Below are 23,231 nucleotides of genomic sequence, written 5' to 3' on the forward strand. Positions count from 1 at the left end.
TTGCTTTCTCTCTTTTCATATATATGTAATAGGTGTGTATACATACGTATATACATGTATACGCATAAATATGATGCATAAATGATATATACGTACTGTTCGTATATAAGATAAACGTGTGTATAATAATCACTAACATATAATATTTATAATACAGATATATAACATTAAAATATGTGTTTATATTTTATACACAGAAACAGACACGTACATCCATATACAATTTCTCTAGACGCTCCAGGCATAAGCAGTGCCTCTAAAGGTAAAAGTAACTTTACAAACTAGAAGCCATCATATAGAAACAGGATACTAGTGTTTTGTTTTGTTTTTTTTTTTTGCGGTACGCGGGCCTCTCACTGTTGTGGGCTCTCTCGTTGCGGAACACAGGCTCCGGACGCGCAGGCTCAGCGGCCATGGCTCACGGGCCCAGCCACTCCGCGGCATGTGGGATCTTCCCGGACCGGGGCACGAACCCGCGTCCCCTGCATCGGCAGGCGGACTCTCAACCACTGCGCCACCAGGGAAGCCCGAGAAACAGGATACTATTTTTATTTTATATATGGCATTTTCTGTGTATCAGGTACTGTGCTACAAGGTTTGTACTCATGATCTTATTGAACCCTCACAACAACCCATTTTACAGATGAAAAAATCCAAGGATCAGAGCTGTTAAGGAATCTGTCTCTAGAAAAGATGTGGACCTACCGTCTGACACCCAGGCCTGTGCTATAACCATCCTGACATACTCACACTGCCTCTAGCACTATTCACCATATAATAATGATATGCCTCACTTCACTTCTCAGAACTGCTCACCTGATCCAATCTCTACCATAACTATGGGCATGAAGTAGCCACTTTCTGGATGGAAGATCAGTGTCACATAAGTCCATGAGAAACGTACCATCTAGGATATTTAACTTCAAAACATATACTATGAGCCAGGCATGGGGCTAATTGCTAGAACCCTAGGATATCTGTTTCATACGTACTTAGTGTGTCTCCTATGAACAAGGCATGACAAAACATTTGCCTTAAAGAAGCTTTGGTGGCATCAGCCTTAAATAAGGCAGAATCTGAACAGCATCTGAGACAATAAGAAAAGAAAATCACAGGCCAGTGGAGGATTGATTGCCAGAGTAATTAATGGCACCAGTAAGAGCTACAGAAGTTCAGAACAGGAAAGAGGCTGGGGCATTTCAGAAAGGCTTAATGGAGTAAATGGGATTAGACTTAATCTTTGAGGATGGATAGGATTTGGGCAGAGAAGTAGGGAGAAAAATCCCAGGAGGAGGGCAAATATAAACCAAGATTTCAAATGGAAAAAGAAAAGATATATCTGTGGTTTTCTGCCTTGAGTATTAATGGCCTAAGTTTGGAGTTAGGTCAAAATCTCCATCTAGAGGAATCTAGTCTTCATCCCCAAAGCCAATAGGGAGCAGTGGAAATTTGGGAGTTTTTTTGTGTGTTTATTTATCTAATTTTGGGGCAGAAGCAGAACATGGTAAAAGTTGTGCTTCAAAGGTTGGATCTGGGGACAGAGTGGGGAATGTTCAGGAGACCATTGGAGGGCTCCAGAGTAGGTAGAAGTTGACCTCAAGCAGGTAGGAACTGAGAAGAACAGAATTTTGGGTCCTAATATGGAATAGGAAAAAGCAGAAGGGAGGGGTCTTGTGAAGGACTTGTCAGGACTTGGCAAATGGCCATATTTAGGTAGAAGACCAATGGAGATGAAGGTTTATCTGTGACATTTTACTCAAATCATGCTAAACTTTTCTCAAAAAATTAGCTCGTTGAGCACATAGCTAGAAAGACTCCTCACTAAATAGAAGGACTGAGTCACAGGACATAGAACCTGACCCATCAGCAAAGCCTGTTCTACCTCACAGTGAGAAGCTCTACACAGTTTCTCTTTCCATCTAAACCAAGCCCCAGAGGGTCTCTCCTGCCCGATCTCTGCTAGACTTTCCCCACAACTTAGACATGACTATTTTATCACCCCCAGTAACATCCAGGTCCAGCTGAGTTGAGGAATGGCAAGAGGGAGGTGGCATATTTATTCTAGAATATTTTCTTGCCAATAGTCTTGTTTCCTTTAGCCCTGGTCTAATTTTTAGTTCCTGCATCTACGAGCAGCTCAGTTTGTGTGGCTGGCTGATGACTGTGGTTCTCATCCTTAACCTGTCACGCCATCCTGGGTTGTCAGCCCGGCTGTTCTATTCCCCGTTAATTGGTCCATCCATCCAGTCTCACTTTCACCCATATGGAACCTATTCTCTGTGCAAGTGTCTTGTTTACATTCCCTTTATCTACGGGATGCTGGTCTGTGTATCTTATTCACTCAACCACTGATCAGCTGCATCTGTTTCACAACATGTTCTCCAGTCTCACTTCCTTGGTCTCTGATCCTTGCTAAGCAGTGTTCCTGGGTCCGCCTCCTCTTCCTCTGGACGAAAGCTTGCAAAGCCCAGGGAGAAGTCCTAACAGGTGACCAGCACCCCATGTTCGTCTCTCAACTGACTCCCCTAAAGTCCTGCATTTCTAGTTTGTGTGTTCTCTATCTGTTTATTCATTTTTAATCTTCCTACCAATTTAAGAACAGGACAGGGACTCCGGAATCAGCTGCCTGGGTTCATTTACAGTCTCATTTGCTAACTCCGGGGCTTTGGAAATGCAATGGAATCCTCAGCCCCTCAATTTGCTCATCACTAAAACAAGAATGATAACAATGGTAATAATTCCTCACAGTATGCACCTGGCATACAATAAACATCCAATAATGCTATTAAATAGACCATGGAACCAGGAGTTATTTTTCTGTTTGTTTCCTGAGTTCAGTGAGCCTGCATACTCTGGGTATCAATGCTTCCCTATTTGTGAAGGTACAGGGCAGTTCTCCCAGAGGTGGCTACCAGATAACCTGGTCATTCTTCTTCTCTCTTAACTATGACCAGTAATACCAGGGATCTTACTGTTAACCTCGCACAACTATAGGGACAGAGTGACTTAAGGCAGGCAAATGCATAAGCCAAGTTATCTGAAATACTAGTCATCTCTCTTAGGTTCCATTGTTGATAGTTATGGGATAGCAGCAATGCTGTGTCAGAATTTGTCTTTGGTCCCTGGTCTCCTTTTTTTCCGTCATCCTCATCTCCATGCTTGACGGTGCTTCCTCTGCCAACTCCCATAACTAGTGTATCCATCCCTACCAGAGTATCTGCACATTCTTCTATCCCTCTGGAAAGCAGCAGACATACTAAGGGGTCAGTGACAAATACGTATCTGCAACTAAATAAAAGATAATATATTAAGGCAAAAAATGACTTTAATTGTGGAAAGATCGGAGCTTTGTGAGCCACTCGGCGAAAACAAGAATTTATGGGTGAAATAGCATACGTAGCACCCCCAAAATTATGTAGTGGAGGTAGTCACCTGTTAAGCAAAATTGGGAAACCCATTTCTAAGTATTGGGACATTTTCTACCTGACTGAAGCGAGCATGAGCAAAACACCTGCTGTTAGGGACTGACTTTTGTTCCCTCAAAAAGCATATACTGAAGCCCCAGCTCACACTATGATAGTATCTGGAGGTGGGGCCTTTGAGGGGTAATTAGGTTTAGAGGGTATCATGAGGGTGGGACCCTCATAATAGGATTATTACCCTTATAAGAAGAGATAGCAGAGCTTTCTCTCTCTCTCTGCCATGTGAAGACACAGTGAGAAGGTGGCCATCTGCACACCAGGAGGAGAGACCTCACCAGGAAATTGAATCAGCCAGTACCTTGATCTGGGATTTCCCAGCCTCCAGAACTGTGAGAGATAAATGTCTGTTGCTTAAGCCATCCAGCCTATGTATTTTGTAAATAGCAGCCCAAGCAGACTAACACTCAAGACTTATTTAGTGTATTTATTAATTTAGCTACTTTTACTGATTTGTCAACCTAAAGAATTCCCAAAGATTTTGTCTGAAAAAAAGGAGCAGGAAAAGGAGGTAAGAAGAAGACAGACAGGCAGGAAGCAGCTCTCAGAGGAAGCCCAAAGAAGTAAAAAGATCATTGGCTTCTCCTATTCAGTAACTAGGCAATGCTGGATGGGTCTGGCCCTTGGGCTGGGCACACAGGGCATGAAACCAGAACAGGTGACCACAGCCAATAAGCTGGGCAGGCTTCGGACACTCTAACTCAGCTACAGTGTCATCAGGGTCTTAAGTGGTTCCAAGGCCAGAGACCATTACTGGAAATCTAACAGCATTGCAGACATGCACCACCAAGTTTAGTATTTCTCACATGAGAAAGACTTCAACTGAATCTAATCTCATTTTTAATTAGTCCTCACATTACCTGGTGAGGCAGATTAATATGATTATCCGTATTCCACTGATGGGGAAAATGAGACAAAGGGCCATGCTTCAAGGTCACTGAGGGAATGAGCAATAGAGGTGAAAATTAAACTTAGGTATCTTAAACTTCCAAACTAGCACACAAGGGAGAGAGAGGACAGTGGGGAGCTGATTTCATCATCATCATCTGTTCAGGATCTTTCACATCTGGATAATGCATATTCAATTTACTACCTGGTTTCTCTAATTAAAAAATAAAGGACTCATTCTAGTTCTTTATGGAACTAGAATGGAACCCCCGTATTCCATTTTCAAGGCATAAGGAATTTACCAAGTATTCTCTGCCAGGAGCAGCCAAAGAAGTTAATAAAATGCACATGACTCAGACAAATGTGACTATGTATTGACTATTTATGGAATGTTTAATATTAGACTACATTGTGGGGAGTGGGTATAAACACAGAAGAATGACACATGCCTCCTGTCCTCTAGAACCTGGTCTAACTGGTCCAACTGAACATTCAAAATAGGTAACCCGCACCGACACAAATAGCACACAAGTCCAACCACACAGGCAGGAACCAGGTCTTTGCTTTGTTCCCCGAAGTAGATGTTCAAGCATTATGTGTTGACAAACTGTTGGCTGAGCTTATTTCAGATCAAACTGAGATATTATTAGTATGAGAGGTAAGCTCATAGTATCATCATACACCTCCGCTCCTTCCAATCCAGTTAATTTCATCTTCAACCTCTTTCTCATCATCCATCACACCCAACATCCAAATGTTCACCCTTCTACTGAAGAAATAGTTTTGTATGCAGACCCTCTTCTCTCTTCTCTTTCTGCTTCCTCAGTTCAGTGAGGTAGGTGGCTGTTACATTAGTTTAGGTGAGAGAGGATAAGGTTCTGACTTCCGTGGTCCAACTTTGCCACCATGCTTTTCTTCCTAAAATATAAATCGTATAATCTTTCTTCTGTGACTGCGATGTTTAATGCTCACTGAGATGTTTAATATCTGTGTGTTTCCCTGACTCGCTTGTCGTGGGCTTGAGGCCATGTGACCAAGTTCTAGTAAATGGGAAGGCAAGCAGAAGTGATGCATTACTTCTCATCTAAGGGACTCAAGAATTATTGGCCTCTCTCTGTATTTCTTCTCTGCCCTTTTGGAGGAAACCATGGAGACCACATTCTGAGAGCACAGAGGCGTAAGATACAAGAAATGAATGGGTGCTCCAGAGAGCTACGCCAGACTTCATGTAAGTGAGAGACAAGTCCTTTGTCATGTTAAATCACTGAGACTTCCGGGTTACTGTGTGACCACAGCCTATCCTGATTATTTCATATTCTACTTATAAATCTTCAATGGATCAACACTGACTCCAGGATAAAGTCCAAACTCATTAGCTTGGCACACAAAAGCCTGAGTGACCTAGCCCTAGCTTAGCTCTTTAACCTCCAGTCATTCCACATTCCTTCATGTTCCCCAAGATCAGCTTCACTGAGCAGACTAATAATATTTTCTGTGATATGCCACTGGTATTTTGGAGTTGTTTGTTATGTGACATGATTGTAGAAACATTTAAATAATACAAAGATTGGTATTAGAAGTGGGGTGCTGCCATAACAAAAATCTAAAATGTGTGGCATTGGTTCTAGAATGGTGCATCAGAAAGCAAAGGAACTGTTTTAGGAAGCTGGAAAAATGAAGTAACTCCCCATGTAGTGGGGAAAAAAAATTATTAAATGTGTCCTGTAGTTGTGAGGAAAGTTATAATGTTAACTATTATAACTTGTAGGTCAGAAAATTTACTCAATAGCCTACTGGCTTTGGGTAAAGAGAATTTAAAGAATAACCTTACTAGGGTTAGTTATTGGTTGCTATGTTCATCTGATAAGGTGCTGCAAGAAAAGACGAGCTCAGAAAAGGTTGCTGCTTTGCCAGCAGAATTGACAGGTAATATAGAGCGCTAAAAATTCCAGGACTTGCAGTGAAAAACAAAGCTATTTCTCATCTCCAACAAGCAAAAGATAAAACAGAGCAATGCTTTGTATTAGACAGGCCTTCGAAGACTGAAGTTAAGGCCTAATCTCAGGCAAAGACCAAATCAAGGGGTGGACCATTACATCATTTGTTAGGACTTTTAACTGGATTAAAGTGGCACCTAGAAGATCCTTGACTCATAGAAAAGAGACTAAAGACTTTATCCCAGAGAAGTCTCATAAGCTCAGAATACCTATAATCAAACTGATTCAGAGAGGCACGTCTTGAAAAGACTGTGACATAGCTTTTGCAATATGGATTTGACTGAAATTAAATATATGCAAAACCAAAAAAGTCTGTGAGTTCAATTTCCAAAAGTAGCATCAGACTGTGTTAAAAGAGACTTACTGTTAGCGAATTTGGATAGATTTTTTGGATCCCCTATATTCTAAGAGGAGAAGCAGGCTGATAACGTTACTTAGCTTCCAATAGGAGGATGTTCTCCAGTGCCCTCTTCTTGTGACCCAAGAGGATAACAGAAAAGGAAGGACATCCAAGAAGGCAGAGCCAAGAGCCATGAAGAAAAGTCGACTTGGGACCTATATCCAGGGAGTAATCAAAAGCTATTAAACAAGCAGCACTCCTTATTCTTAGAGTATAATTTTTACCACTTTTCTCAGAGGGATTTCAGAATTGTGGACCAGTGCCAGTTATGTTCCTCTCGTTATTCTCCTTTAAAGGGGATGTTTACTGTAGCTGTCTTGTTTTTACTCTACTTTGCCCATCAGGTGTGTGGAAGGCAGAGAACTTGTGATTTTTAGTACACCAGAGTCCAGACTAAGAGAAGCTACGTTGTAACCTGATGTAAATCATGATGTTCTAGATTTTTAAGCCTGATGCTATAACTGGATAAGACATTTAGAATGTCTTGGGGTAAGGTGGAGTAAATCTGAAATATAACAAATGTTTGTAACCAAAAAGACTGACTGGCAGATATTATTACATGTCCACAGCTCCTTTTAGGAGTTCACCATCAGCAGAGTACATTTCCCATTCCTACTAATTTTAAATGGACCCATGTGATTTGCCTTGCCCAACGGAATGTGAGTGTGAGAAACATATGCTACATTTGACCAGAGATTTTGAATGTCCCGGCATGCCTTTTCTGGCTTCTTTGTACCCATGTTATCCATCATGAGAAGAACATATGCTGGGTAGCTACTGACCCTGAAACCCTGAAGCCTGTGTCCTTGAGTGAGAGTCAGGTGGAGTATACTGTAACCCAACCCCAAACCTAAGGCAGAACCACTTTAGTCAACTGCAGATGCATGAGTGAGAAATAAATTTTATTATTACAAGACATTGATATTTGGGGATTATTTGTCATGCAGCGTCATCACAGAAAAAACTGGATGGCTGCATCACACCATTTCCTTTCACATTTTTTGCCTTTCCATATGTTTCTATTTATCCTTCAAAATTCACCTCAAGTGGTTACCCCTCTGTAAGATCTTCTCAATGTGATTGGGATGAGTTATTTGCTTTATTCTCTGTGTCCCCAACTGAGTTAGTTCATATCTTTGTATTATTATTCATTGGGTAGAAATCTGATCTTTTACCTCTGTTGCACACACTGTGTTGGAAATTCCTGATTCATTTTTGTAAACTTGACTCATAGTTGGCACACAGAAAATATTATTTTAAGTGAAGAAATAAATAAAGGAACCTGAAGGAGTGATCATAGTTTAGTAACCATGGTGTGAGTTGGGAAAAGAGGCTATTCCGCTTCTGCAGATCCTTGCCATTGGGGGGAGCAGCAAGCTTTTAGATTGAGAAATGGTATGAGGCTCATACAAAAAAAAAAAAAAAAAAAGCTGGATGAATTTGTTTTTTCATGTGTTGGAATTTGGAGCCCTAGATTCTGTAGCTAAGCTTGGAGAGGTGGGAAGATGCTTCCCATGCATGAAGTATTGTACATTCCTGGGTTAGAACATGTTTTCTTTGGGGGGTTGTTGTGGTTTCTTTCTTTTTCTCTTTTCTTTCCTTTTTATTTTATTCCAGCTTTGGAAGCATCCAATGTTTGCAGTAACAATAACAACAACAAAAATATGAGGCTGGCCCTCTATGAATCAGGAGACAATTTGTACATGCAATGGGTGTAGGGGGTGGGAGGTGGAGGGAGGGGAGAAGAAAGGAAAAACACAGCTGCCAGGAGCTTAACAGAAGAAAATGCCATGCACAACACGTGGCTGGCACAGTGGGCAGCAACATCTGTTCTCGATAAGGACCCCCGGTGTGTGCTGCTGTGTGTGCACGTGTGTGTTCATGTGCGTGTGTAAGGAAACACCCAGGCTCTGGGCTTCAGGAAGTCTGCTCGTGGCTCCAGGCTCACTAGTCTGAAATGCTGCCCTCAGTGGCGGCCTCTCACCGTGAGTTAGATCTGCAGCCAACTTATTCTTGCGAAGTATGTTGCAGGCTAGAATGGGCTGTGGAAAACAAGCCGGAGAAAAGCCACAGGGGCCTCCTGACCCATTTGAATCTTTCTCCTGCCAAGTCCTCATTATTGATCTTAAACAGGAAGGAAAACAATGTATAAGGCTGAAGAGGCTATGGAGAATCCACTGGGGAAAAGAAGGCTTGCTTAGGACCACTGGGCTAGGGGTGTTGAGACAAGGAAGAGACAAGGAGTCTGTTTTCAAAATAGGTGCATATGGTTTGGGGATTTCCTGTTTCTCTTTTTGCTGTTGTTGTTTGGCTAAGCATTTAAAGGCTCGTTTTCTCTCTTATTCTTGTTACTCTGTTCAATGAAACAGAGGGAGAATATGATGGAGGCTTTGTATCCTGAATGCATGATGGGCATTCTCTTAAGGGGAGCATCTGAAGGAAGTCTGCCTCAAGCTGATGGGCTGGAGCTGGGATGCTGCCGGCCGGAGGCAGATCTGAGCTGTGTTAGCCCCTCAAACAAGGTTCTGCTGCCCAGTTTGGGTGCCTACACCTGGAAAGGTGGATCCAAAGGGACACAAAAACTAGCTCAAAGCTGCGGGCCTGAAAAAAATCACACTGAGTTGAAAGGAGGCAAGCAGAGGCTCTGCTTCTCCTTATTGATTCTTGCTGTAGCTTTATGTCCACACCTAGGAGACATTTGACTTCCTCAGCTGGGACCTCCGGTGAGCAGCATGTAGGATGTGTCCCCTGTCACCAGCACTGTTGCCATGCCTCTGCCTGGCCTTGCTTTGGAAGACTTCTCACACAGGCATGATAATAATGATGATAGTCCTGTACACATGTGTAGCATTTTAGTGTCAATAAATGCTTTCGTAAACATCATGTCATTTGAGAGCCAAAAGAACATTCAAAGTCAACCAAAGGAGACACTGTTTTTCCATAGGAGTTAAATGACTTTAATTGAGGTCACATAACTAAGGAGAAGAAAGGCAATATGTGGAACCAAGCTTTCTCTACCCAATGCACAAACAGCCTTCAAAGAGCTGAAGGGAATCTAAATTTCACCACTCATCCCCGAAGTCCCAAGACAGGGCCATGCTTACTGCAGGCTTTACGCAACAAAAAGAGCATCCAGTAAGAAAAAGACTCTTAAAGGAGTCATAAAGCTCAGGGTCTCTTGGCAATCTTTTTACCCTTTACAAGTTAGCAACATTTTCCTTTTCTCCATAGTAATCAAGCTGCTTCTTAAGATCCTCACCTAGCTGCGAATCTTCTCCCCAATCTGTGGCAGTCCTTAACTGCCTACCTCATTCATTCACTCAAGATATATTTATTGAACATTTACCCTGTGCCAGTCACTGTACCACTGTACTAAGGACTTGAGGTTTATCAGTGAATAAAATATACAAAAAGCCCTGCCCTGTACAGCTTGTATCCCAGTGGGGAAAATAGATATTAAATATAACAAATAATTATTTAGTGAATTAAAAAGTAACAGTCCTATAGAAAATAGGGCAGTGTAAGGGAATGCTGTAGGTTGGAGGATGGGCAGAGAATGAGAGAGGAAGGACAGTTGCAATTTCCAATCAAATGGTCAGAGAAGGGACATTTGGAGAGCTGTGAAAGCCATTGCAAGGACTTTGATTTTTACTCCAAGTGAACTGAGGAATTCTTGGAGGGTTTCAGCAGAAGAGTGCTTGGATTTAGCTTACATTTTAACAGGCCCCTTTGGCTGATGTGTTGAGAATAAACAGTGGTGAGGCAGGGGTAGGAGTGAGACCAGTTGGGAGGCTATTGCAGGAATCCAGGTAGCAGAGGATGATAGCTCAAACCAGGGTGGCAGCAGCTGAGATGGTGAAAGGTGACTGGACTGTGGATGGATTTTCAAGGTAGAGCTAGTAGGATTACCTGATGAATTGGCTGTGGAGGATGAGAGAAAGAGGGGGATTAAGATGACATCAAGGATTTTGTCCTGAGCAACGGGAAGGATGAAGTTGTCATCAACTGAGATGGGAAAGTCTGCACAGAGAAATGGGAAACCGCTGCACGTGAACTCCTTGAATTCTGTTTGCTACTCTACAAACTTTGTCTCTAGCCCTTGTTACTTCCTTCCCACCTGACTCAGAGCCAACGGTATTTGAAACCTTTTCTATCCCCTCTTTACCTTGAGTGTCCAGACTCTTAATCAGATTATTACCCACAGATAATAAATATATTAAAGTTTTATTCATATCAAAAGTCTTTCCATAAACACTGTTTTCCACTTAAGTTACTGTTCATCTCACTCCTTGTACTGGCCAACTTTTGGAAACAATATTTTTATTTGCCGCATCTGCTTTCGTATCTATTTCTCAACCTACTGCCCTCTCCCCTGTTCCACTGTTACCACTGTGTCTGGGATTACAGTGAGTGCTGAAATTATAAGCCTAATTGTCTCTTGTCAATACTCAACTTGTTCGTCTGCTCTGTAGCACTGAACACTGTTTACCATCTCTCTCCTCTTCCATGGTTTTTCTACAGCCATTCTCTCCTGTACTTTCTCCTTTTCTCCTCATTCTCTAACACTTCCTCTGTTCTTCCCTTGTATTACTTCCCTCCTCCCAGGTCTTTTTTCCTCACCTCTCTCCATTCACATTCCTGGCATGATCACATCCCCTCACCTATCTTTAATTATCATCCATATTTTCCTCACTTCTCAACATAAGTCACGAACTGAGACTGTGCTCCTGAACGCTAGACCTTTTATTTCCAACTCCGCTAAACTCAGTCTAAAGCCAAGCTCATTTTTGTCTCCTAAAAGCCTGCTTCTTTTTCTTTACAGAGATGAATGACATTCACTATCCATCCAAACGCCAGGGAGTTAGATTTAGATCTTCATCTTCCCCATTGGATGGGATTTTAGAATCGATTTTATATCTTAAAAGGAAAGGCCTCAGCGGTGGCTTCTTTCCATCCCTACCTGGCGGGACCGTGTCTGGGCTCTCACCGTCTCTCTCTTGAGATACAGGCACTGTCTCCTAACCATTCTCTTCTCGAAGGGCTTCATCTTCACCAATGTATCTCATCTTGTAGCTTCCTAGTGATGCTCCTCCCCAATGCCATCGGAATAAATTTGATAGACCAAGTATGGCCACATTCAAGCCACTCCCTCATCTAGCCTGAGTCCCTCTAGCCTCAACTGTAGTCTCCACATGGTTCTCCAGACACTCCCTGTGTTTCAGATCCCTGCGCCTTGTGCTCATAACATCTCCTCTGCCCATAGGGCTTTCTACTTTAACGCCAACTAGTGGAACCATTAAATCCTACATGAGTATCTCTTTGCTCTGAATTCTTCCCCAAATTGTATGTCCCACATCCACCTCCTGCCTGTTCAGTAAGCAAACACAATCACTTTCTTTCCTCTGTTTCCACAGCACTTTGAACTTGCTCCTCCCCGCAAGTTAGAGTGGATTCCCAGGAGACAGGAGCTTTGTTTTCTTTCCCTTCATATCCCTAGAGTCAGAGACTATACATGGACAATAAATGTATATTCTGTGAATAAGTGCATCCTTATCTAAAACCTGCACTTTCACGAGTTAAGCACCTTAAAGAGGTTTCTGCTTGACTCTAGGTCAAAATAAGAAGTTAGAAGAGACAGTAGAGGGAAAAAAATACCAAAATAAGGAACATCGTCTCTGTCAGGTGCGTCTGTTTTCTTCCATATAGGCATAAATTCTGTTGAAGGGAGTGGTGAGTAGTAACAGTATAATGACCACTGCACATGTCCTACATCCCAGGCTTAGCACTGGTAAGACATGTGAATTGAATTTGTTTTTATATGTGCTCCCTCAGCCCCACTGAAACGGGAATAAAAAGATAAACAAGGTATGAAATCACAAGAGAAAAGAGAACAGGAGAGACAACAACAGCAAATGGAGAATTCAACAATGTTTAAGAAAGTGGGAAATGTATGGATGAATAGTAGCTGACAGAGCAGATCTGAGAAAACAGATACCTAAGTGCCTGAAATGCACAGAATACCGGAAAAAACTCAAGAATTAGGAGTGTCAGGGACCCCTGCAGGCAGCTATACAGGTGTGTCTTGTGGGGGCGGTGTGTGCGCATGTGTGAGAGAGAGGGAGAGAGAGAGAGAGGGAGACAGAGAGAGAGAGAGAGAGAGAGCGATTGCGTCAGAGAGCTCAACCCCCCCCTTCTATATTAGGAAGTCAGTAAATAATTCCATAAATGAAAAAAAAATCAAGGTTGGCAGTGGAAGCATTATTAAACAGATGATAGGTGTATAGATATATGTAGTTATATATTTATAGATGCAATTTCCAGATGAAATAAAAGGAGTGACGAGGAGAAGCAGAAAAGATGACAGAGTTGTGTCTGCCAAGGGCGGCTGAGGTTAGCCAGAGAGTGGCAGGCACTGCCCGTCCTCCAAGTAAACCCAGAGGTGCTAACTGGCTTTTTAAACTAGGTACATGTACAGTAGTACTTTTATAGAATTAAAGTTAAGTTTAAAAAATATTACATGAAAATATGGCTAATGAGGGCAGACCTGAGAGTGAAACCCATTAGTCAGGGGTTGAAACGTGCATCCTTTCTGCTGTGCCTGCTATTTGCGGCAATCTGCAAATAACTGCCATCAGTTTGGGACAGTCACCCTTTTTTTGTCACCATTTCATTATAGGGTTAGTCAGAACATACACACCCACATACGCACATATGTATATAGGCACACATATATACTTCATATACTTTTAAAAAGTAAGTGTAAGAGACTTAGTAGAGTACTTTGCTATCCCTCAGTCACAATCAGCAAGTATTTAATAAAATAATTTCACTTAAAGGAATATCTATTTTAGTAGGATAAATTAGAAATGACTCAAATTATATGAACTTTCTGAAAGGGCTTGTCAATATGACGATTTAATAAAGGCATATGCAAATGACCATGAGGGTAAAATGGTAAGCTAGTCAATGCTTTATGGACTTTAAGAACGGTCTCAGTGAACATATTTGAGTCACACTTAGACCGTATTTAAAACGTATTTTAGGAGCACAGTTAGAAATCTTAGTGGAGAAGGGCCTTAGGAGAAGAGGAAAGGGGTAGAGTTACTTACAGATATCATCTGATTATATTTGTTTACTTCTAATTCTTATAATCTCAGCACAATCATTAGGAAGCCAAGTTGAAGAACAGAAGGTAGCATTTCCATAATGCTATTTTTACAGGTGAGTAATATTTCAATTGTCTGCAAAGTTGGGCTAGAAATGAAGAATCAAAAGAACAGAACAATAAGGAAAAGCACAGAGTAAATCAGAAAAAGGGTGTGGTTGGAGGAGAAAAAGGGAAAAACCCATGTCATAAAGAGAATTAACAGAGTGAGAGAGTGGCCCACCCAGGAGGCCGGAGAAGACAAAAGAAGCAAAATGCAGCCTGGTAGAAAGCCCACCGGGATGTCACAGTGTGGTTCCCAGGGAGTCTTAAGCATAAATTCTCATGAATGTTGTTAATCTAGAGGAGGTTTTACAATTTACATGGTTGTGCTTTTAATGTTTTACTTTTTAAAAAAACAGGGGAAAAAAACACAGTGGTTTTAGCTTTCAGTATGAAAAAACTAGTCCTAATTAACATTTGGAGTCCGATTTTCAGAGATTCCAACTGGAGGATCTAAAGTAGAGCCCTGAACCGAACGGGATTCTGGACAAGCCTAAAGACATACCCAGATTTCCAGGCCAGTGCAGAGACTGCACAAAACTGGCAGTGAAATTCACAAACAAATCTCGGGGGGATTGGACTCGGCAGCCAGTGAGCCTGGAAGACAGTTCCAACGTAAGTTAATTTTCTTTTTTTTCTCTGGATTTTAGCACGTCTAACACATACTTAGATTTAGATTTGTGAGGACCCACACTATCCCTACCAGAAGTGGAGTAGCTGTTCTCATTACTAGCTGCTAAGCCATTATTATTTCCACCCTAATTAACTTCTTTTCACCCACAGATACTAAAGAACTTGGCAAGAATGTCAAAAGTAAGTCCATATGATCTGTCCTCTGAGAAGCATGGGAAAGAATGATTATAATGTCTGATTTGTAAACAGCTAAAGTGTGGCAAAGAGAAGTTTAATTGTTGGCTATCATTTAAATGACAAAATGTAAATGAAAAGGAAATAAGAGAAGTTAAACAACTTCGCCATCTCAGTGCCCAAAGTGATAAAGTTGGGTTGGAACATTTGGTTTTCTAAATACAGGTATCATAAAAAAAGATTCATTTTTCTCTTTTTAATAAGGAATTTATAAAGACAGACTCACGTGAGAGGTTTTTTTGAAAAGATCAGTAGAAATTCAATCTGGTCACACTTCAAAGACCAAGTTTGGGGCATTTATTAAAAGAAATCTGTGACTATCTAGTGATGAAAAAGGCATTACTAAAGCACAGTAATAGAGATAAACCTTACAAACAAAAAGGATAAAAGTTTGAGAAAAGAATGGCTGAACAGGTTTCACGGTGAGGCTGAGTGAAATTATATACATTTATATATGACATCTTGTGCTAAAAATCAAGGGGACAAAACCCTAACAGAAATAAAAGCCTTCCTCCAAAAGGGCCACATATCATGCGGAGGCCCATAAAAATCACTTATTTCTCGGGTATTTATCACGTGCAGGCTAACCTGTGACCCTCTCCCACCCCCATCTCTGATCATCACATGCAGATCTGCATGCAGGCATTCTGCACCCAAGTATAAAGCGCGTCTCCTAAAATGGGGCATTTTAGTCTGATTCTAGCTCCTCTCTACTCCTTCTGGGCTCAGAGTCTGGGAAAGAAGAAAAGGTGCAATAAAACCTCGATTTTCATGCCATCATTTCCACCTCATGAATTATGTATCGGCCCTCACATCCTAGAGGTACAGCAGTAAACCCAGGCAGTGCCCATGAGTGATCAAGAAGCACATGTCCCAGACACAGCTAACAGGGCTACCATCTGGAATACAAATAATAAAAGGGAGGCAGAGAGAGGTCCAAGACAACACAGAAGAAAGAATCTAAGGAATGATGGAGCAGATGGAATGAATTAGTGATGGAAGCATTGTTGGTATCAGCTACTAAATGTGTAAAAATAATACAACTGCCCACCTACATTTAAGTAAACGCAGCCACTTCACTAAAGCTAAACTTGTCCCCAACGCCTCCTCACCCCTGTCTTTCCGCTCCCAGTTCCCTCCTGTACAAATTCCTATCAAGGTAGTACTCGTTATAGTCATGACACTTAAAAATATCCCTACTGGTTGCCTTCAGAAAACACAAATATATTTACATTTAAATCCATGGAGTGATAGATTTACAAGGAGTGAGAATACCGAACCATCGTCTGTGTCTGAGACATCAGAAAATATTTAACCATATCAGAGAGAAGACAATACACATCCCTTTAAAATGCTCCAAAGGCTAATATGCCTTTAAACAGTTCCCTTTATAAACTTCTATAAAGTTTAACAGTTCCAGGATATTCTCACACAGATTTACTTTAAATAGTTCATTCAGCTTTTTAAGCCCATTATTTTCTGTCCTGTTGTTATTGGGGGATGCTGACTGTTAACTCTTCTCTATATAAAATGTTTACTACATGAAAATACTTACTACATTAATCTTTATCCTTCTCTTTTAGGCTTAAAGATCCCAATTCTTTTTATTTTTCACCAAAGGTATTATTATCAAGCTTTTGATATTATTTTTGTGACCTGCAACACGTTATGTGTTTTCTAATGGCTATAGAAGTTGGACCCAGAGAGAACACAGGATCAGATCAATGGTGAGAATAATGATAGGCAATGAAATACTCGGGTTTTCGGTTGGTCTCACTTACACTTATTGGCAGGTAGCTTGTCATTTTAAGAACATAGTCAGGCTACTGTTTACCCACAATGAACCATCATTTAAAAAATTTAACTGTAATTTTAAAACAATTAAGTCTTTTCTGGCTTATAAGAATTTCAGTTTTACCACTGTCTGCCACATATTTTTACCTCTATCCTTGATCTTTCTAATGTTATTCTATTTCAGGTGATTTCTTCATTTATTCAAGAACTATTGGAAGACCTAAATAGACATTTCTCCAAAGAAGACATACAGATGGCCAAGAAACACATGAAAAGATTCTCAACATCACTAATTATTAGAGAAATGCAAATCAAAACTACAATGAGGTATCACCTCACACCAGTCAGAATGGCCATCATCACAAAATCTACAAACAATAAATGCTGGAGAGGGTGTGGAGAAAAGGGAACACTCTTGCACTGCTGGTGGGAATGTAAATTGATACAGCCACTATGGAGAACAGTATGGAGGTTCCTTAAAAAACTAAAAATAGAACTACCATATGACCCAGCAATCCCACTACTGGGCATATACCCAGAGAAAACTATAATTCGAAAAAACCACATGCACCCCAATGTTCATAGCAACACTATTTACAATAGCCAGGACATGGAAGCAACCTAAATGTCCATCGACAGAGGAATGGATAAAGAAGACGTGGTGTATATATATATATATATATATATATATATATAATGGGATATTACTCAGCCATTAAAAGGAATGAAATTGGGTCATTTGTAGAGATGTGGATGGACCTAGAGTCTGTCATACAGAGTGAAGTAAGTCAGAAAGAGAAAAGCAAATATCGTATAATAACGTATATATGTGGAATCTAGAAAAATGGTATAGATGATCTTAGCTGCAAAGCAGAAATAGAGACAGAGACGTAGAGAACAAATGTATGGACACGAAGGGGGAAAGGGGTGGGGTGGGAGGAATTGGGAGACTGGGACTGACACATATATATTATTGACGCTATGTATAACTGATGGGAACATGCTGTATAGCACAGGGAACTAACCTAGTACACTGTGGTGACATAAATGGGAGGGAAGTCCAAAAGGGAGGGGATATCTGTATGTGTATGGTTGACACATTTTGCTGTGCAGTGGAGGCTAACAGAACATTGTAGAGCAACCATACTCCAATGAAAATTAATTTAAAAGAAAAAGAACCCACTAGATAAATGGTTAACTATTGGTAGATGGAACCTTTTTCTCCAAGATGTGATGTGGATGCTATTGCATACAATTATCTTTGAGTGTATTAATTCATTCCTGCCCAGTGCCTCTCAAAGTGCAGTTGAGGACCACCTACATTAGAAGGACCTGGGGTATTTCTGAAAAAAACAAATTCTTGGACTCCACACAAGACTTGATATGTAAAAATTGGGAGGGAGGGGCAGAACCTAAGAATCTACATTCAAAAAATAAGCACTCCAAGTAATTCTTAAGCACACTTTAAAAACAAAAACAAAAAGAAAAAACTATCAGCAGAGTCCACTGCCCATGTGAAATGAGTAAAGACAAGGTGTGGCCAGAATAAGTCTTGAGTTTTCCACTGGATGGACCATCCCAGTTCAGCACAATCTACAGTAGTGATCCAACATGTGGTCAACTCCTTAGGTGTCTTCTTAAATCAGGGGTATATCGTTTGGACTAGAATGACACACCTGCTAAATTTAAAAAGTGATTTCTCCTTTATCTCTTTGACCAATCATTCTGTCACAAAACATCACACTGAAAAGGAGAGTATATCCCTTATAAATACAGGACTTAGAGAAGTTTGTCCCAGAAGTCTTCCTAGTAGAAAAACCAAGCTTGCAGGCCCACAGGCTTTATTGTTCAACCCCCTTTTCTTTTAAAATGGTACATGCTACATAGCTTTACTTTCAGTCTTCTGTAAGCTCCTTATTCCTTTGAGAACATCAAAATGATTGGACAGGGACTCCAAAGAGTCTTACTAAGCAATTCTTTACCTAATCTTCTTCCAGATCAGCTTGGCCTCTCACTCTCTTAATGTATATGCACCTACATATGTATTTCCTGCCACTGTCTTAGAATAATAGATAGTGGGAAGAAGCATTAATTTTTCGGTGAGTAACAGAAGTCACTCAGTATGACTGATAAATGAGATTCAATTAATGTTTACTGAACATTCATACAATAGGCGCTTGCTCGTCCTTTATCATGTTCTGACTCTCATATCCACCCTTTCTTAGTCTGAGTTCTCTCTTGCCAGCTAGAACCAGGAGGATGGAAGAAAAATCAAAAGCAGAACTGACCTTGGACTGAAGCCAAGGAAGGACGGTGCCAACAGATTTCCAAAATGCAACCCATCCAGTGAGTAAGAAATCAAAGCTAACCATTAAAGCCACAAATCTTAACAGAAAGATCAAAATCTATGCAGAAGGCAAAAATCCCCAGAAACAAGGGATATTTCCAGTTATTCCTGAAAAATCGGCATGACTCACATTCTCCCGAGGTATGACCTCTTCAAAGGCTCCCAAACGACACACCCCTGGGTGCATCTCCACAGTTTTCTGAATCAGGTATCTGACGAACAAGTTTAAAGGATAAATTGTATCCACCTGATTTTAAAGCTGAGGAGCTTAAATTCAGAGATGTTAACAGACTTGCCCAAGGAAACATGTACTAAGGGATGGAACTAAGGTTCAAGCCTGCCTCAGGACCCCTGACAGCCTTCCTCTGGCTCCTCTGGGTTGCCCCTGTTGCAAAGCTTTCTGATTCTATGCATGGCAGGGTTGTAATTCTCTCCTTCACCTTCTACTCCTTCCCTACCTTTCCTTCCACTGTGCTGCTCCTCAGAAATCCAATATAATCGTTCTCAATTCGAGACTTTCAAAGTCAAAGGTCTACCTTCAACTCTCTCTCCCTGCCTTTAGAGGGGTAGAAGCAGGTATCATTGAAGAATTAGGTCTGTGTTTTTCAAAGGAATAAAACACATCCTACAACTCAGAAGCTCACAGACTGTAGGAAGGACAGACCTGTCATATAATCTTGAAATAATGTGATAAGTGAGAAGACAGGCATTTACAAGGGTATGTATAAGAATTTATAGGAGAAATAGTAGCATGTTCAGAGAGACTTACTTGAAATACCCAAAAAAATCTTTAAAAGTTTTCTAAATTTTATTGGAAGCCTCAATAACATCAATTAACCATGGCCACCTGCAGTATATAATACTCATAAAGATATAAATTGGGTGTGAGTGGACTCTTTCTTGATTCTTAATATGTACATATTGTTTCAATAAGAGCCCATCCTTACATAGTGATGTATATCGTTCCTTAGGCAATACCACTACGAATATGTTATATTATTTGGCAATTTACATAGCACCTTAACATCAGTTATTTCACTTGACTCTCACAGGAGTTTTGAGAGAAAGCCAGACAGATACAACACATAGCTAAAAGGGTAGACTCAGAATTTGAACCTAATTCTTCTGACATCATTCCACCTCCGTCCTCCTCCACAGCTGCCCCCACGTTTTTTTTTTTTTTTTGAAAAAGCACAACTCTACAAGAACCTTCAAAATGTTAAAGAGAGAATTATCAGAAACTGTAATCCAAAATGGGGGGCTGCTGACAAGCACAACAAACTTGTAAGACATACGTGCTCACAGAAAAAGCAGAACCAAAATGTAGGTTGATGGGCACTCAATTTTAATCATCCTACAGGAAGGAAATTAGTCATTTCTATGCAAAAGGAGGCTGGAAGTGTGGTCTTTATTTCCAGCTGCATTCCCTAGAGAACAAGATGTTCTTAGTTTAATGGAACCTAGGACTGTAGACTTTGTTAGAATTAATAAATATGACTTTTTGGAAGGAAGGAAGGAAGGAAGGGAGGGAGGGAGGGAGGGAGGGAGGGAGGGAGGGAAGAAGGAAGGAAAAAGAAGATAACACATATGATCTGATGGTATAATGTGTTCATTGACGGAGTGAACGCTCACTTCAATTATCACCCCACAAAATGAGGACAACCCTCCCTGCTACCCGCCCCCCCCCCCCATACTGGGAAAAGAGTGCACTCAATTGGCCAAGCATTGGCAGAATAAGTCTTTGTTTTCTACACAGTTATCATTGACTATTTGTGTGCTTGTCTATAATTTTAATGGGCACAGGTCTGGGATAAGGTTAACAATTAGGAAACTAATGCAATAGCCCAGGTGAGAGCTGTTGAGGCCCCAGTGAGGGCAACAGGAGGAATGAGTAGAGCTCCTCATGACCAATTAGATTCAGCAGCTGTCTCCAAGTGATTTGCAAATTGTGGCGCTCAGAGGGTCTCCAGGGAATGGTCTGTTCCCCTTTCTTCCTTTGTTCTTTCCCTTTTCCCATCTTCAGAGTTTGCATCTAACCACGTTGAGGCCACCCAGCAGCTCTGCCCTGCCTTCTACTGCACTCATTCAGTAAGCATTCATAGAGTGGTTAATAGTGCATAACTACCCTATAAGCATCTACTATGGACCCGGAATGGCATGATGCTTAAACATTTATGTCCATTATCACATTAATCCCTCATCACAACTCCTTAAAATGGCTGTGTTGCCCCCAATTCCCAATACAGATTAAGACACAAAGGCTTACACCACTCAGCTGACCCAGGATTTGAACCTGTATTTGTTTAACTTCAGAACTTCTCCACCAACCAAATTACCACTCCCTGCCTGTTTGCAAATTACAAAAGAAATAGAAAATACAAGGAGTGTCTGGGTCAAGAAGGTGAAACACAAGAATCAACTAGAAATATAGAATTTAAGGCATGAACAGGTTTGGACTCCAGATACGTGGTACATGCGTGCTCCTGAGAAAATGGGAGCGTAAGTGACCACGAGAAGATGGCATTATTTACATAAGATGTTTCAGAGGGAACCTTCAGTGCTGTCTCTTAAAGAAAAGTGAGAGGCATAGCTAGTGGAGAATTGAAGGCTAAAACTCTGTGGCCAAGGGGATAGGACACAAACAGAGGTGCAGAAGTGACACAACACAGGCGTGAAGTGGGACAGTGAGGGGATTGGTTCAATGCCTCGGCGTACTGAGACCAATAAAGAATGATGTACTTCACTCTTATGAGGTTGAATGTCTTAAGGGGACATCTTAGAATTCAATTCGCTATTGGAAAGCCAAAAAAGAAAACCCTTTTTAGACACTGGGGTACAAAGTATCAGATTTCTGTGCCACACGTTTTAAAACTTGCTCTCACCCACCTAACCCTCTTCGGTTCATCTTGCATCCAGGTCTGTTTTCTCTCCGTCTATCTCTGACACTCTTTGGTTCTCCCTAATATATTTAGCTGACTTTTTTCCAGTAAAGAACTAAGTGTCTGCCAAGTTGCCCCTAGAACAGGCCAGTTTCAGCCGCTCTTGTCCTTTCTTTTCCATCCTCGCCCTCCCTCTCTGCATTTCTTACTACTTATTCCTTCAGAATTGTTTCTACTTCTCCCCATGCGGCCCACTCTGCACAATTCCTTTTCCCTTTCTACAGGTATTGATTCTTCTTCTTTGTTCCTCCCGTCCACCCCTCTAAGGTTTTTTTTTTCTCTTCCTAGCCTTTGCTGGGAAACAAGAAGCAAAATCATGTCCTGTCAGATCTTGTCCTACCCAGAGAGTCTCGGGAAATACTGTAGAATAATCAGAATGTGAATGAATAATGTAGGCTAAAATGATTCCTAGACAAAGAAGCTTCAAATTAGAGATGCATAGTCTAGGAACCTTCTTGTCTGCTCCCATAGTGACCAGAACGGTGGTTTGCAAACTTAAGCCGTCTTCAGAATCTCCTGGAGCCCCTGTTAAAACACAGATGGCTGATCCCCACCCCCAGAGTCTCTGATTCAGTAAGTCTGGGATGGGGCCTGAGAATGTGCATTTTTAACAGGTTCCCAGGTGATGCCACTTGTTCTGGTCCAGGGGCCATGCTTTGAGAAGTCCTGGAGTGTGGGTACCAACAGGTGTGTGGCAGTCAAGCCTCAGCTGTGTGTGATAGCAGCTGGGCAGAGGGGTCATAAGAGGGAATGAAGGTTTGTTCCTTGTCACGCCAACAAAGGGGCTGAAAGAAGCCTGGGAAGCTCTGGATAAGGGATCCAGAGCATGTGCTGGGGTGTAGCACAGAGGGAGGACAAATGGGGAAAGCTCTGTGTTGTAACCTCCTGGGAAACACCGAAGCCAGCTCCAAGCCCTGCCATCCACCCTCCCTCTTGCGATCATGCCTGGAAGCCACAGAAGGGAATTCTCAGGATCCCTTTGATCTCGCCAAAGTTCTCGAATCCTCTGTCTGTTTATCTCCTTCCTTCCCTGGCCTCCTCGTCCCCCTTGCTACCCCCTGCCCAGTGGATGAGTCACTCACTCCCCTCCCCACCCCACTGCCATCTGTTTTTCTAATGATGGCAGAAGATGAGCTGTTTTGTTGGCCCACACCGTAACAAAGCACACTCCATGCTAGCATTTTTCCTGATGCACTCTCAGGATGCTATTTTATTGGTATCATTTCCCCACCCAGTTTTCCCTTTGTCTGAAACCCCCCAATTTTCCCCTCTTTGGCCTCATGTAGATCCCAGTTTCCCAGAATTAGATACAA

The 23,231-nt window shown here is 41.4% G+C and overlaps 1 protein-coding gene and 1 long non-coding RNA gene across 4 annotated transcripts in view; one reads left to right on the forward strand and one right to left on the reverse strand.

The window, feature by feature from the left end:
* Positions 1-23,231, reverse strand: part of PAPPA2 (pappalysin 2) — a 565,818-nt gene that overhangs the window by 15,869 nt on the left and 526,718 nt on the right. The window contains exon 22 of one of the 3 annotated variants that reach the window (XM_060295970.1): positions 10,204-10,685. The exons of the other annotated variants lie outside the window; for them this stretch is intronic. Within the exon in view, the coding sequence (XP_060151953.1) occupies positions 10,650-10,685 (36 nt within the window). The 3' untranslated portion in view covers positions 10,204-10,649. Of the gene's footprint in view, positions 1-10,203; positions 10,686-23,231 lie in introns of those variants that run through there. 3 annotated transcript variants of the gene reach the window in all.
* On the forward strand, positions 13,914-16,453 carry LOC132597084 (uncharacterized). Its single transcript, XR_009563422.1, has 3 exons — positions 13,914-14,586; positions 14,755-14,784; positions 16,422-16,453. It is a non-coding gene; the product is annotated as an uncharacterized lncRNA (long non-coding RNA).

The sequence above is a fragment of the Globicephala melas genome, chromosome 1, assembly GCF_963455315.2.
Source record: "Globicephala melas chromosome 1, mGloMel1.2, whole genome shotgun sequence".
Taxonomy (NCBI): Eukaryota; Metazoa; Chordata; class Mammalia; order Artiodactyla; family Delphinidae; genus Globicephala; species Globicephala melas.